This window comes from Halyomorpha halys, unplaced genomic scaffold, assembly GCF_000696795.3.
Source record: "Halyomorpha halys isolate HHAL.00 unplaced genomic scaffold, Hhal_1.1 Scaffold147.1, whole genome shotgun sequence".
In the NCBI taxonomy this organism is placed as follows: Eukaryota; Metazoa; Arthropoda; class Insecta; order Hemiptera; family Pentatomidae; genus Halyomorpha; species Halyomorpha halys.
The window spans coordinates 1,510,350-1,526,622 of NW_027116131.1; the positions used below are offsets into that span (position 1 = coordinate 1,510,350).

The 16,273-nt window shown below is 31.0% G+C and overlaps 2 protein-coding genes across 2 annotated transcripts; one reads left to right on the forward strand and one right to left on the reverse strand.

The window, feature by feature from the left end:
• Positions 1-10,232: 10,232 nt before the first annotated feature.
• On the reverse strand, positions 10,233-10,936 carry LOC106678574 (larval cuticle protein A2B-like). The gene is made up of 3 exons (XM_014417153.3): positions 10,907-10,936; positions 10,736-10,816; positions 10,233-10,664 (listed from the first exon to the last, which is right to left on the reverse strand). Exons 1-3 carry the CDS (start codon positions 10,919-10,921, stop codon positions 10,296-10,298), a joined length of 465 nt encoding a protein of 154 aa, XP_014272639.1. The 5' UTR covers positions 10,922-10,936; the 3' UTR covers positions 10,233-10,295.
• A 1,888-nt stretch (positions 10,937-12,824) lies between these two features.
• On the forward strand, positions 12,825-13,469 carry LOC106678564 (pupal cuticle protein Edg-84A-like). The gene is made up of 3 exons (XM_014417141.1): positions 12,825-12,852; positions 12,932-13,018; positions 13,098-13,469. Exons 1-3 carry the CDS (start codon positions 12,838-12,840, stop codon positions 13,467-13,469), a joined length of 474 nt encoding a protein of 157 aa, XP_014272627.1. The 5' UTR covers positions 12,825-12,837.
• The last annotated feature ends 2,804 nt before the right edge of the window (positions 13,470-16,273 follow it).

Here is a 16,273-nt window from a genome sequence, read left to right on the forward strand (position 1 = left end):
GATGCGGGAAGAATTTGATGGTTTGGTGGAGCCCCAGAGCTCAATTCCATATGTCCAAATTGGTCTGATTATTAGAGTGTATACTAATTTTTTGTAGTGAATGGGAAGTTTAGAGCGTTTGTCAAGTAAGTGTTGTAGCAATCGGAATCTACGAGCAGTTTCTTGTCGTTTCAGTCTGTATAAACCCCATAAAGAATGGGACCTAAGATACTACCTTGAAGAACACCGGCGGACTGAGAAAAGAGAGATGAGTAGGCTAGGTTATGATTTACTTTAAAGGTTCTATCAGTGAAATAGAAATTTAATTTTTTTTTTTTAATGATTTTTAAAATAACATTCAATTTTTAGTCAAAGTCAGTAATCGAGTAATATGCAACAAGATATGGAACTGAAGGTCTTATTACATTGTTTACAAACTTTATAATTAAATATCTACAATTCTTAATCTAAAGTAAGAGACATTTGAATTTTAAGAACCTACCACCACAGCCTATGTATCTTCAAGCATTTTTAATAACAACATATTTAAAACTTTAAAAACTATCTATGAGTGAACATATTCGTATTATTTGAAGAACTATGAGTTGTTGTTTTTTTTTTTAAATTGTGTTTTCCTTTTTCCCATAATCAATCATTTTTAATTTAATACTCAACAATTAGAATAAACATAGTAAGATCATTGAAGGCTATCACAAACTTGAGTAAACTCTTAACCATTAAATGTTTTTGATCTTTGTTACTGTTAGCTTCCATAATATCTTATTGCCTTCAAATTTGAAAAAAATAAATATAGTTTGATAATTATGGGTCTATTACATTATATCTAATATGATTTGAGCAGTTCTGAACTTTGTTTTATGCTTCCGTGGAGCCTAAGTTTGTTCCAATAATGTTATTCATTGAAAATATTATAGGATAGAGAATGCAGGAGGAATAGTGTATATTTCAATGCACTACGTCATGATCAAACTGTAGACAGGGATTAATAGGATGTATTTAACCGATGTTTTGTTTAATCATTGTTGAATGTAATGTTCTTCTTATCTCTTCTACATTATTTCATGGAATCATTAAAATATGGGCGCAATAATGTAGTTTATTTTAATAACCATTTACTTATTAGGAAGTTCTTAGCTATTTACATTATGTGAAATGTCCCATAGTAATCTTTCATTTTCTCCTTCGGTCTATAATTTGTAATTTTTTTTTTATTAAATTTTATATGCTTTCAAATCAAATTAAGGCTTTTTTATACATCTTTTGTGTATAATAAGTCCATCGAAAGAAATAAACTCACCCACTCTCTCCTTTGGTTTAAACACCTGATTATAATTCAATTTGGGAAGTAGATACAATATACTTTCAACTTCTCTTCGACCAGGTGGTGGTGGATAATGAAATTTTAATTAGATGATTCCACTACAATAAAAAAAAACACATGGTAATTACATATATATATGTTTGTCAGTACTCCAGTTCATTATTTCGAAATTCAATTTATAAAAAACTAATAAAAAAGAATTTAATGAAAAATGTTAACATCAGTTCACAAATTTGTTTTGAATAATCGTTCAAATTACGAGTATTTTAGGTATCTGATTTTTAAGAGATTAAACAAATACTGATTTCGACGATATTTTTTGAGCGAGATTTAGTTTTATTTATCTTTCTTTAGTAGCACTTCCGAGGTTTCAGAAGTTATGAATCTTTATGTTGTAAAATACAGACTGAATATATCATAGAAACATTAAAATTGAAATTGATAAATTCAAAAGAAAAAAACTTTTTTGTTGATAAAATTCGTTTAAAAAATATATTTTATAATACTTTTTTAAAAAATAATTTCTAACACTTTTATCGTATATGAGGGTACGCTAAATTGAATACACGGGTTTACAAAATAAAGCTGGTAGAAATTTGATTTGATAGTTTTGGCTAATCTTTGTTTTCAAATTGCTCATAAATTCATCACTATAAGATTTATTTTGCTATTCATTTTGTCGTTTCAGTGGTTATTGTTTCTTTATATGCATAATTTGGCTCATAAATCGATATCTGAAATTTTTTTAAAAAATTTATTTATTGTTATTTACAACTGTATGAAGATATATACAACAAGTAAATTTGCTGTAGGTGACATAGTGATATGATATGGAAATTGAAAATTGATCAATTCATGCTGGTGTATTTTCGTTATTTGTTGTATTTGAATACGTTCCGAATCCTCTTTTCTTCCAGGAGCTACTGAAATTTCCTGCCGTAGTATCATGGCTTGTTTAAACATTATAGAACTTAGTTTTAATTCTAGTGGCAACTGCTAATCGGATGATCTGTATAATGCCACGTGGAGTCTATCACTATTCTTTCATTTTGGACTCTCCTGTCTCGAGACATATACCCACCTCTGCAAAGTTGGCCACCCATCCTCGAAAAAATCCAACTTTGTTTTGAATTCTAGTAGTATGCATAAGAGTTCTAGAGTTCTCGATTATTTATAGGAATAGTTCAGATGTTAAAAACATCAATAATACCGGTCAAATACACGCGCGTAAAATACGTATTTTGTGAAACTTTAACACCGTATATCTATTTTCCTGGCAACATTAGGGATTTATTTAATAAGGATAATTTTAAAAACTCTTGGGGGAGGAGCTGGGGGGGGGGAGAGAAGGGGCCAACAGAACTCTCAACAGAACTCCCAAAAAACGAAAAAAAAATTCCAAAAATTTTTAATCGCGAATTTTCCACAGCAGAAATCGTATAAATTTAAAATTCAAAGTTCCTAATAAAAAAAAAGAATTATTTATTTTGGTATTTTAAAAAAATACCAATTAAACATTACGCAAGATTTTTGTGCAACTTCGCAGCCATCATTCTTTTTTGCAGGCAACATTAGGGATTTATTTAATAAGAATGATTTTTATAACTTTTGAGGGGACCAACAGAACTCCCAAAAAATGAAAAAAAAAATTCCAAAAATTTTTGATCGCGAATTTTCCACCTGAGAAATGGTATAAATTAAAAATTCTTAGATTTCTAGTAGCTCCTATATGGGATTTAAAGTTTCTAATAAAAAAAAAAAAAGATACATTTAAGTTATTTAATACAAAAAAATAGCAAATTAAATATTACGCACGTTATTTGTGCTACATTTGACACCGTCCAACTTTTTTTCTAGCAACAATACGATATTATTTCATTAGGATAATTTTTAGAACTCGCTGGGGACCAACAGAACTCTCATCAGAACTCCAAAAAAAAGAAAAAAAATTTCACCAAGGCCAACTTCACAAAGGTCATATATTCAATAGAGATATTGAAGGGGTCAGGAACTGCGGACAAATCCACAAAGATTCTTTGTGCATCCCTAGTTCCTGGGAGCGATGCTATTGAGGGATCCCTTTTTCCTCTTAACATTCCACTACTTTTAACAACAATCTGTTGATAACACATACTTGTTTTAATTCCTCATTTTGTGTTCTGGCGATGTAATGATGAGAAATGAGGGTAATGTAATATTTTTTTCTTACCCGGCGAATACCTCTGGTTGTAGAGCTATGATAATCAAAATTACTGTTCAGCAAGTAATTAGTAATCAGTGTGTGACCTCCCTGAATAAACAGGGCTACTGGAGTTTACATTGGATTCAAGTATAAACCAGCTAGGAACTGTTGCATACATAGAATTATTCAATAAAGTTATAAAAGAAGACGCAGATATCCATCTAATAAATCAACGAAAACGTTGGAAAGGTAGACGGTACCGAACTCAAGACAGCGAAAAAAAAAAAAAAACTTAATTCTTCAGATCCGTAACCTAAGAAAAATGTGGAAAACAAGTATTTGGGAAGACTAGCTTAGAACTGCTCATAGTAGTTTTGTAACACAAGTTTTTGAAAAATACAACAAGAAAGGATACTCATGTAAGACTACAAAATGTAGGTATAATTGTGGAAGGGCGAAAGAACAATTAGGATTTCTAAAAGCTCTCCTACGCAATTAAGGGTATACACTTAGTGAGGCTGGGTGGACCCCAGAACCCACAGTTTAACAAAAAATAATAATGACCTGCCTCAGATGGATTCGAACCCGTGTCCTTGGACTGTATCACCGCGCTACCAATGATTAAAAATATTAAAAAATAAAAATATTTGTATAATTATGTAAATATGTAATACAATACAATAAAAAAACTCAAAATAATACTTATGTATTAATAATTTTCTAAATCAATTTTTTTTTATTTGAAACTCAAGAGTAAGTAATATTTAACCAATGATAAAGAATATGAAATGGTTTAATAATAGTTACTCTAGACTTTTAAATTAAAAATAATTAAATTAACATTAAATCTCTAACCTATTACAGCACTTACTAGACAAACGGTCTAAACTTCCAACTCATTACGAAAGACTGATCTACATGACAATAATAAAGCCCATCTGGACATACGGAGTTGAGGTTTGGGGCTCCACTAAACCTTCGAATTCCTCTCGTATCCAATCCTTACAATCCAAAATCCTTCGTAAAATCCTCAATGCTCCTTATTGTGTTACTAATAAAACCATACATAAAGACCTAAATGTTCCTTATGTAACATTTTATCTAGCCCAATTCAGATATCAATCATTCCATTATAAACTCCCTAACCACTCAAACCCCCTAGTTTCTAACCTCGCTTCCTCTTCCATTCCTGCCAATCCTCCATGGCGCCTGAAAAAAGATGACCTCGTGACCTTATATTGTAAAATGTTTTTAGAGTTCTACTACTGGGTAGTTTCTCTACATGCTGTATCATATCATTATCATTATGTTATTATGTTCAAATTTACATGTTGTATTTTTTATACAGTTGTAAATATCAATAAATAAAAAAATCTGTACCAGTACTTTGTAAGGAGTTTCTAGACCAACTGTTTTGTAACCAGGTGATTTGGTTAGAATCACGCTCAAAATTAAAAATAATTGAGAAAATGATAAAAAAAAAAAAAAAAGGAAATGAATAAAATACTTTAATCTTTCAAATTATGCAAAATGTTAGGTACATAAATATTTATCTAAATAGTACAAAGATTTAAATAGAGTGGCATTCAAAATATCTATTATTAACAGGCCCTGTAGATATTAAATTTAAGTATTTAATAAAGTGTCTTGTATTGATCATCAGGTTTTTAAAGGTTGAAAATTAATTTTTATATTCGGAAGAAATTAGAAACTTCTTAAACGTTTTGAGACAACAAGGGAAGACAAAAAGATTTGGATTTGGTTACCTACATCCGGATAAATAAATAAAAATATATATAATAATAAAAGTACGAAAAAAATAATATTTATCAACACTTACTTATACACTTCAAACTAAATTAAATTCCAGTATGAGGAATGGATATTTCCTCAGAGAGTAAACCACTCATGTGTAAATCCTTTGCAGTATAAATAGGTCTGCAGAGCCCGAGATTGTACTAATCAGAGCTACACAGCCAACTTGCAGTATGATCCCTAACAAGGTAATTTCAATACTTTTAAGGTATATTAAATGTTAATTAAAAAATCTATACTTATTGTTTATTATTTCAGTCATTATTACTCTTCGGAGCGATTGCCGTTTCCCTCGTCTCTCTCGCTCAGAGTTCGTATTGGGACCACAAAGAGGAAGAGCACTACGTAAGTAATTTGGGTCACATCACTGAAATACCACTCGATGATTTTTAAAAATGAACTAATAATTTTAACTTTGATTTCTACAGGATTCGCACCCTCAATATAAGTTCGAATACAGCGTTCACGATCCCCACACTCACGACATCAAGAGCCAGGAGGAGTCTAGAGATGGTGACTACGTCAAAGGATATTACAAACTGAAGGAATCCGACGGCTCCGTCCGAGAGGTACACTACACAGCCGACAAACACAGCGGCTTCAACGCCAAAGTCACCAAGGATGGCCTGCCGCTGTTCGACGGACACCAAGAGCCCATCTCTCATCACTACAGCACTGTCCACGGCGGACAACACGATACTGAGAGCAACCATTATGGAGGATATCATGCTACCAGCACTCAGAACCAGAACAGCAAGCATTACCATCAGCATGATGTTATCTTGCACCATCACCATTAAATTAACTATTTTTTCATCCTGTTACAGGCAAAATAAATTTAAAATATTTATTTAAAATGTTTCTATTAATCTTTTGTCATGGAAAATATTTACACTTATTATTTTTTTGCAATATTGTATAATAAATTACTGAAACTCAATAATTGAATCCAATAGGCTAGTCGGGGGCAAAAACACTGTATGTTAGCATAAATGCGGATGTGGACTCTGGACTCGCCGATGTCCGCAATCGACAGGAATATATTCATTTGATTATATACTTATTTTGATGTATTTATTGCAACAAAGAGGTAAAAAGAGAACGAATAAACACAATCCTATAAGGTTTATTTAGCATTATTATGATGAATACTTATTTTAACAAAGCCTTGGGATGTTTCTATTTATAAAATGATAATTATGCAGTATAACCACAAATTTGATTTATCCTTAGTTATATATTTATCGTTTATACCTCCCCACGCTCAGTGGAGAAGGGGGTGAGTTAAAGGAAAAAAATATACATAATCGCAAAAGGAAAAAAAAAGAAACAAAACAATAAATAATAAATTGCTCCTTAGGCGCCACGTTATTTTTCCACTTGGAAATAAATAATATGCCCACAATATAACTAAAATATACCCTATATAAACAATTATCGAATTATCAGGACTGGCGAATACCTTTTCATGTAGATAACAGAAAGCCTAGGGGTGTTACATCTCACATATTGAATTATCGTAATATTCAGTGAACATAACAAAATAAAACATAGGTAAATTAACAAGTTGAAAGCAGTTTACATGCATAAGATAGAACAGCAGAACTATGAGTACAAAAGTTTAATAATAATAAGAAATATATGTACACAGAATGAAAAAGGAAAGCAAAAAAGAATTCATATCAATTAATAAAACAATGAAAACTAATAGGTTGACTTAACCTTAACTTGCTTAATCTTAATGCATTTATTAACCTTATCAACTAAATTTACATTATTATACAAAAGAATATAAAATAAATAAAATTTAGTTCTAACCCCACGTAGTCTTTGGGTGTACTCCTGGCAGAACACAAGGTTGTCCGATATTTCCTTTCCGGTCACCTTCCCCAGAAGTATAAAGATGACACCTGTCAAAAATCTCCTATCCAGGATGTGCTGAAGAAACGTTGCTACGCACTCCACTATATCCCCACTTCAAGTGTTAATGACCGTCCTTTGAAGTAGAACACCATAATTTAGAAAAACAAAACATATACTATAACATTTCTCATATGGTGATATTTTGGATCAAACAGTAATGACACAGGGTCTGATAAACTATCACCACTTCACATTGAACAATCGTAATGTGTTCCAAAATCAAACTGTCCCCTTCACAAAATCAAAACCCACTCGTCTAAAATTTATCGCTCGTGTTTTTTTATCATCATGACAACCGTAACACCTCTTGTCTACGCAGATTTAGCCAGTGTTTTTATTTCACCATGACAACCGTAACAGCAGCCATTACATATAATGGGAAATACTGTAAATACATATACGTCGATTGGACAGAAATAGTCTGGGAGATGAAAGGCCATTTTTTTGTGTATCATTACAGTATTTAAAAGTATTTAGAGTAGGGATTCTGTTAGCTTCCGAATTCCCTACTTTCACATATGGTTAGGGTGAAAATTTTCATTCCAGTATTGACATTAGATGATGGCGGTATCATATTTTGTTGAGTTGTAAGACCCCATTACATATAATTTCCTAATTTTAATTTTATATTATTTTAGTTACCTTCAATTCTCTTACAAATACGTGTCTGCCACCTGATTCAATGATATTTATTGTTATTTCCAATAATTTTAAAAATGTATTTATTTAAAAAAAATTACAAAAACTGGTTCCATTCAAAAATTAGGAATAATATCATTCTGTGGCAGTATGTATGCAATTTCTCATTTGACTAAAAAAATATAAATAATAAAACAAAAAAAAATACGTTATATACTCGTACTATAACTTAAGCTTTTAATCAGTCAATCATTTAAAATAACAATGCAGTATTTATGCTATAGCAACAAGGCAATAGGAACAACTGTGGTGTGCTATTCAATGCTAATCAACTGAACTCATTCTAGTGTTTCCCGTAGTAAATAATTGCTAAGAGATACCCAATTATAGCATTTTAACAAAGTGAGTAATTGTTCTGGAGAGGAGGTCCTCTACCTAAAATTTTGTATTCGAATTTCACTATATTTGGGTTATTTCCTATATAATATGTGGTTCAAATACGAATTTTATAGACGGTTTGTAGCTCAGGAGGTTGAGGTGCAGGTCTTGTGGCAATATGAGAACTGCGGGCGACGCCGTTTCGAATTCAGCCACGAGACTTTTTTATTTCATGGTGGTCCCACGAAATGAAATGACCTCCCACCAGAACTAGAATAGGTTGGTCACCTCTTGATAACTCGCCCCCCCCCTCACCGTATGTCAGAAATTACCAGGAAGGGGGTCATAAAAAATAATAAAATAACAAAAATACGAATTTTATAAATAATAACCTTTGAAGTATAGTTAATTATAATTTAAAATTACAATTACAGCTCGAAGTTTTGAAACCATTTTCATATGATAAGTTTCTAGTGATGGATGAGTTTTACCTTGTAGCGGACCTAATAATGTAAACAAAACTGGTCTATGAATGGAAGTAGTGAAGTCCAATGTAGTACAAATTGTGATATTATCTGATCACGATTCGGTCCTTATTCTATTTATTCTATTAATTGTCTTATTCTTCTAGGGGCCTTTATTAATTTATAAAAGAACTTTTCAGACGACGATATAATGCGTCCATTCGAATTAGCGTTTGCAGTTGGAACTAATGTAGTCTGCTATCGGTTACATTCATTGAAAGATGCATTGTTTTCCAAATATTTCCATGGCTTTAGGCAACGAGAACACCACCATATGGACTGGTCAGGTTCTCTTGGACAATGAAATATCCAGGAAAAGTGATTTGTTTATTATTTAACCACGTAAACGTTATGCGATAGCCACTGTCAGTTTGCTCGGAAACAGAAAAAAGAATTCTCGACAAAACATTTATGACGAGTTAGATATATTAAAAATACATGAAATAACTAACTCATAACACAGATTTCATCAATAGTTTACATCAGTTGGGAAATGAAAGATTTAAGAGAATTTTACCTAGCTTGGCCCCACCACCCGTACCCCTGAGGGTGGCTACTTATCAAAAGCAAAGGATATAATAATTTTATTTGAGTATTTAAGATATTCAGATTCAAATTGAACTGATCACAGTGGACAGTAATAATATCATAAATGCTCAAATTTATACATTAACTCCTTGAAATACAATTAAACTGCAAAAGGAGGAACTTGAATGAGCGTGGTTTCAGTATAATAAAAGAAAGGATCCAGAAGGTATTATTCACAAAAATTTCTATTTACCAGAAAAAAAATTCACATTTTACTAATTAATTAACAGAAAAAAACCTCTTAATTTATCTCAAACAAATAAAGAAAAATATTTGTTTTTTCAAAATTCATTTTTATGATCAGCAGACCCGCAACAATGGTCAGTAATACTGTATGGTATCTTCAGATTTTATAGGGGCTAATTAGGCGTTACTAATAAGTTTCATTATATTAAGATTACCTATTTACATTGAAGTTATTATGTCACTATTTATGATACAACATAAATATACCTCCTTCAATATTTTTAATTTCATGTAACAAATGAAAATTGGCATATTGAAATACTGAACCATAAAACAAGTTTTTAATAACATTTAGACATTTAAATAATAATTATATTTCCATTTTTGTACAAATATTATTATATATAAGCCGCCATTAGTTCTTATTCTCCTGTTTGGAAGGATACTTAGCTAGGGAAGTTAAATAACATATAATATTTATAATTAATTAATTGTTTGGTCTTTTTTTAGAATCAATAGTCAAACAAATCACTATGACTGGAACTAATATATTCCAAAATAATATCCTAATATATAAAAAGTTAGATAATAATAACATTTATTATTCAACCTTTAAATACGAAGAAATATACACTAAGTTGTAAGTAAAGAAAATTAATACAAGTATCAATTTATTTTAATTTCATCATCAAATATATAATATTACATTTTTACATAAATTTTGTAGACAATGGTCCTGCTAGTGGTGGTGCAAGACAACCTTATGCTGATGGTAATGCTTGCTGTTCCGGTTCTGAGTGCTGGTAGCATGATATCCTCCATACTGGTTGCTCTCACCATCTTGGTGGCCACCATGGACAGTGCTGTAGTGATGAGAGATGGGCTCTTGGTGTCCGTCGAACAGTGGAAAACCGTCCTTGGTGACTTTGGCGTTGAATCCACTGTGTTTGTCGGCTGTGTAGTGTACCTTTCGGACGGAGCCGTCGGATTCCTTCAGTTTGTAATATCCTTTGACGTAGTCGCCATCTCTAGACTCTTTTTGGCTCTTGATGTCGTGAGTGTGAGGGTCGTGAACGCTGTATTCGAACTTATATTGCGGGTGGGAATCCTGTGAAAATGAAGATATAAGTTGAATTTCTTTTTAACTGCTAGAATAAAATTAATATTACAAATACTTACATAAAGTTCTTCTCCATAGTTTTCTGAGTGCGAGCCTGTGGCGAAGGTAACGGCAATCGTTCCAAGGAGGGTAAGGAGATACTTTAATAAAAAAATAGGAATTAAATATTAAATAGGAGTATGAATTAATATTTTATAGCTTTGATAGCTGTTATACGTTTTGTAAGTTACCGTGTTAGGGATCATCTTATTAGGTGAGCTTGACGCTGTGAATGGTAATTGTTCAAGAAACACGGGCCTATATATACCTCTCCGGAATCACACTTGAGAGATCACTCAACTTGTATTCTTTAGCGGTTACAATGAGCTTCATTGTTATTTTTTTAATAATTTATTTATTGTTATTTACAAATATATACAAGTGAATTTGCTGTTACTGATGTAATGACTTGATACAAACATGTTGAGAATCTAGCCATTGATATAACTCCAATAACATTTGTGGAGGCGAAGATCTCGAGGCTATCATCTTTTCAGACTCCTAAGAGGATTATTAGGTGATCAAAGAGAAGCCAGGTTAAAAACAATTTGGTTTGGTTGGTTGGGAAATTTATCATGAAAGGATTGGTATCTGGTTCTGGCCTAATCGGCAACATATGAAACATTGAGGTCCTGATGGATGACATTTGTGACAAAGTAAGGAGCATTGGACTGTAAGGATTGGATTCGGGAGGAATTCGATGGTTTAGTGGAGCCCCGAAGCACAACTCCGTATGTCCAGAAAGCCTTATAATAGTCATGTACATCAGTCTTTTATAATGGATTGGAAGTTTAGACCGTTTGTCTATTAAATGTTGGAATATTCCCTCATTATTTAAGTTCCAGAAATTTCAACGCGATAGCTCTTAAAGCCTGTTATATGAATCGATCAAGAATTCGAAGAAAAAAAAAGTTTTCTTCTGTAAAGTTGTCCTACCCTCATAATAATTGTCAAATTTAACTAAATAACGTAAAACTTCTGAAGAATTGATGGTATTTACCTGAACAATTTTGAGGAAGTTTTATTTCTTTTTTTTTTTAGAAAATATTCTACATTTTTGCACTTTATAACGTTTCTTTGTTTTTTTTTTTCATGCTAGGTATTGATTAAAAGCGTACACTCTAAATGATATGAAGTCTTGTTCCATAGGATTAGATGTCACTGTGTGTACAGAAAGGAATCATCTAGAAATATTTTGGAATAAAAGTACTGAGATTTGCCATTTGATTTATATTTGATAACTTATTACAAATTTTGAATTCGTCACTTACGAATTATTTGGGAAGTTTAATAAACATATAATAAAACTCAATTTTATTAATCAAATTCTGGAGTATAAACTTATGGATTTTGTTTATTCTAATGTAATTTAATTGTTTATTAAAGTTATGAGCCAAAAATGGAAAAGAATTGATTTTGTTTTATTTTTTTTTTAATAGGGAAAAATTTAATAGTAAAATCCGTAATTATAAATGTTAATGAATATATAAACAATTTTTTAAACTTCACAAAAATATTCCTCTCCAACCATTATTTGCTTTTCACCTGGAATAATGATATTTTATGTTATAAACGAAAAACAATTTTTTTTTCATATTTATTTTAGTGTGAAATGGGAAAAATAAATAAAAAAACATGAAACTAATGGTACTTTAAATAATATATTTGTGCAGACGTAGCTTTATAAAGATAATTTACGAAGATTTATGTAGATAGTTTATATTAGATATTTAAAGTACCAAATGACTCTCAGGTACTCGTAGGCATAAAACATTAGAATTTGGTATTATATAAATTAATGTTATATCAATATAAATTTAACATAAACTGTATTACTTTATGACTTTTAGAATTTTCTAGTCAACCAAAGAAGACCTCGTGTTGAGCTAATTATTTCTGGATCATTAAAATTTTAAAAAAATATATTTTAAAAAAACATGAAAAGAATTTAATTTTTATTGATACATGAAAAGTTTATATAATTTAACTTACGATAGGTAATAGTATTACGAATCGATATTTCTTCACCGAGTGAACTGCCCATGTGTAAATCCTTAGCAGTATATATAGGTCTGTATATCTTGAGAAGGTACAATTCAGAGCGACATATCCAACTTGCAATATGATCTCTAACAAGGTAATTTCACACACTATAGAGAGATGTATTAGTTAAGAATATTTTATGAATATAGTTATTGTTGTTGTTATTATTTCAGTCACTATTACTTTTCGGAGCGATTGCCGTTTCTCTGGTGTCCTGCGGAACGAGTTCATATTTTGACCATCACGAGGAAGAACACTACGTAAGCAGTTTGTTAGCAACACACCATTTAATGGATTTTAAATAAAAAGAACTACTGATTATAAAGTTGATTTTTACAGGATTCGCACCCTCAATATAAGTTCGAATACAGCGTTCACGACCCCCACACCCACGACATCAAGAGCCAGGAGGAGTCTAGAAATGGCGACTACGTCAAAGGATATTACAAACTGAAGGAATCCGACGGCTCCGTCCGAGAGGTACACTACACAGCCGACAAACACAGCGGATTCAACGCCGAAGTCACCAAGGATGGCCTGCCACTTTTTGATGCACACCAAGAGCCTATCTCTCATCACTACAGCACTGTCCACGGAGACCACCAAGATAGTGAGAGCAGCCATTATGGAGGATATCATGCTTCCAGCACTCAGAACCAGAACAGCAAGCACTACCACCAGCAAAAAGTTGTCTTACATCATCACCATTAAATAAACTAATTTTTCAATCAATTAATCGTGAAATAAATATTTAGAATATTTTTTTTTTGTATGTAAACTAATTTACATTCATTATTTTCTTTATTGATGTAAAAATATACCTGAACATTAATAATTATAATTATAATATAATAATGTGATGTCCTTACCAAAAAAAAATTAATCATTTTATTTATATGAAACCTAAATGAAGATTTAAACATCTGTATATCTAGGTTATGATCAAACTTTATGAGAATATTCAATTTTTTTTCTTTGCTAATTCTACTTGAAAGTACAATTAGATTGTAAACGTTTAATTTAAAACCATAAAAACTTAAGTATAATTTCCATTCTGTGTTTAAAATTACAAAATATTCTATCATAACTAATTATTAAAATTAGTTTAAACCGAATGTCATGATTACTCATTAATGATTACTAAAACAAGCTATTAAAAAATTCTATTTGTTTCTATAAAAAATATTTATTTTTTTTTTCATATAATAAGTATATAAAGATTTCAGATAGCTTTTGATTGCGTTGCAAGTTAAAATACTTTATAACCTATAGATCAGTAAAAACTATATCTCCTTGGTCTTGTTACTTCAAAAACTATTTCTCTTGGGAATTTGTTTTTCTGAGATGTTGGTTCAGGTGCAACTTCTTTAAATTTCGTCTAAAACCAAATTTCTAAATTAATTCTCATGTTTTCCAAATGTTTAATTCCATTTATATAATAATGATAATAGGTATTATTATTGAAGAAATAGAAATTGTATTACTTCAGATTACCTGTAAATTTGTAGGTATTCCTGAGAAAGATTGGGCCCTTGGGATACCCAAAACAATCCACACTACCTGACGTCAGGTTGACAAGGCGGAACTCTAGCACCAATCTCCACCATACTGGGCGAGGGAACTAGAGCCACAGACTCTCAGGACTTAAGTAACCCCCCTTCCTGCGAGGTGGCAGGGCAGTAAAGGTTCCAAAAATCCTATTACATCACCTCATAACTCCATCTTCTGATGCATCCCCTCCCACTTCTTTTCGACTTCTGACTGTTTTCCTTATTATTTCACCGTTATATATCGTCTTTATTAATTAATGTTTTTATTTTTATCTTATAAGCGATACAACACAAGGAGGCCCCTCACCTCCGGACTTAAAATAGCTCCTTTTTAGAATGGATAGCTCATATATAACATTAAACATAACAGGTAACCTTAAACCAAAGGTAGTAAAAGGTAAGACCCAACACGAATTACTTTCTTTTTCACAGTAATACACTTATTAATTCACTTTTTATTTCTGTTTTAGAGGGATCGGAAAAAAAACTTGAGTAAAAAGGTTCGTCATTGCCTGAACTCTATACTTGGATCTGGTTGAGCCATATGAACAGAGTGATGAGAATGGTTTTGATGGAAAGTTGAGAATTTCAATTATAAAAAAATAAATAATTAATGTGTTATTGAGATCATCAGTTTCGCCTCTGACTTCATAGAGTGCGGTTCTATTACGTGTGTTCAGCTTATTAGATCTTTTTGTTTGATTTCTTGCCTTCATGGTTTATTTTATGATTTTCTCTTATTTTTATAAATAACAAGAAATCAGGCGATGAATCAAACATTTCGCCTTATTTATCCCATAACAACCTTATAACTGTTGATAAAACTGGCATAGTCTTCTAATCGGGAGAATCACATTAAAAAAAAAAGAAGGAATTTGGAACGAACAGATTCAACTCAGTCCCAATCTCAACGGGTAAGTATTACCAAGAAATTACTCCTCTAAAAGCTAGAGTGGGCAGCTCATTTAACATGCGATCAGAAATCGACCTTTCCTCATATAATGATACTAGAACAACACCAAGTACCAGCAATAACAACACTAATCTTGAAGGGGCATTAGTATAAACACATAGTTGTATTAATCACAAATTTAATTAATATCAAGACTATATATTTACATTTTATCAATATTTTCACACCTTTTGAAATAATGGAAAGACAAAAACAAAATTAGTTCAATTCATTATCGAATGTTGGTTTGTAAATTATACATTGCTTATCTACGGTATTTGAACACATGACATACATTATTTCTGAGCTGAATTATTTTTAGTTTTATGATTCACATTTTAATACCAGTATCACCTTTGAGAGACATATGTCAAGATCTACCTTCCCCAGATAAAAGTTCAGTTCAGGGTCCCTTAGGCTGAATCTAAATACTTCATTCAGGGTTTGAAGGGTTAATTTACTTCAAGTTCAATTTGGTTCAATTTTTCACTCATCCACTCAATATTCTTTAATTAATTTCTCTGTATATATGATATCAATATGTTCTCTTATTTCTGAAATGCCTGAAAAAATATGACGAAATGTAATACTAGACAATAAAAAAATGAAAAACCAAATTTTTTATAATATATTATAAATAAGAAATATAAAAAAATCTTTGTTGAATTAGGTATCGAGTAAAAAGTATTACTATAAATGTTAATAATCAATTAGTGTAACTGTTATATCGTCTGTGAGACTATATAGGGGATAATATTACAATATGTTTGATGTGTAATAATTTAAAAAATAATGTTTATGAGTATACTCAGCCATAGTAATTCATTGTAGTCCATTTCTGAAATAAAGATTGGTAGAATTGAGATGGTTCGGAGTGCCATATGTTCAATGTAAATGCTTTTAAATATTGAATGTTCAAGTTAGTTTACTTTAAGTTTAATTCTGATTTATTTTATTTGTTTCCTATTTAATATTATTTAATTTATACATTTTAAATATAATGCAAATGTGTT

Bases quoted from the DNA above. Each gene is read 5' to 3' on its own strand.
- LOC106678574 (XM_014417153.3), bottom strand. The intron at 10,665-10,735 runs GTAAGTATTTGT...TCATTTTCACAG, and splicing joins ACTATGGAGAAGAACTTTAT to GATTCCCACCCGCAATATAA.
- LOC106678564 (XM_014417141.1), top strand. The intron at 13,019-13,097 runs GTAAGCAGTTTG...TGATTTTTACAG, and splicing joins ATCACGAGGAAGAACACTAC to GATTCGCACCCTCAATATAA.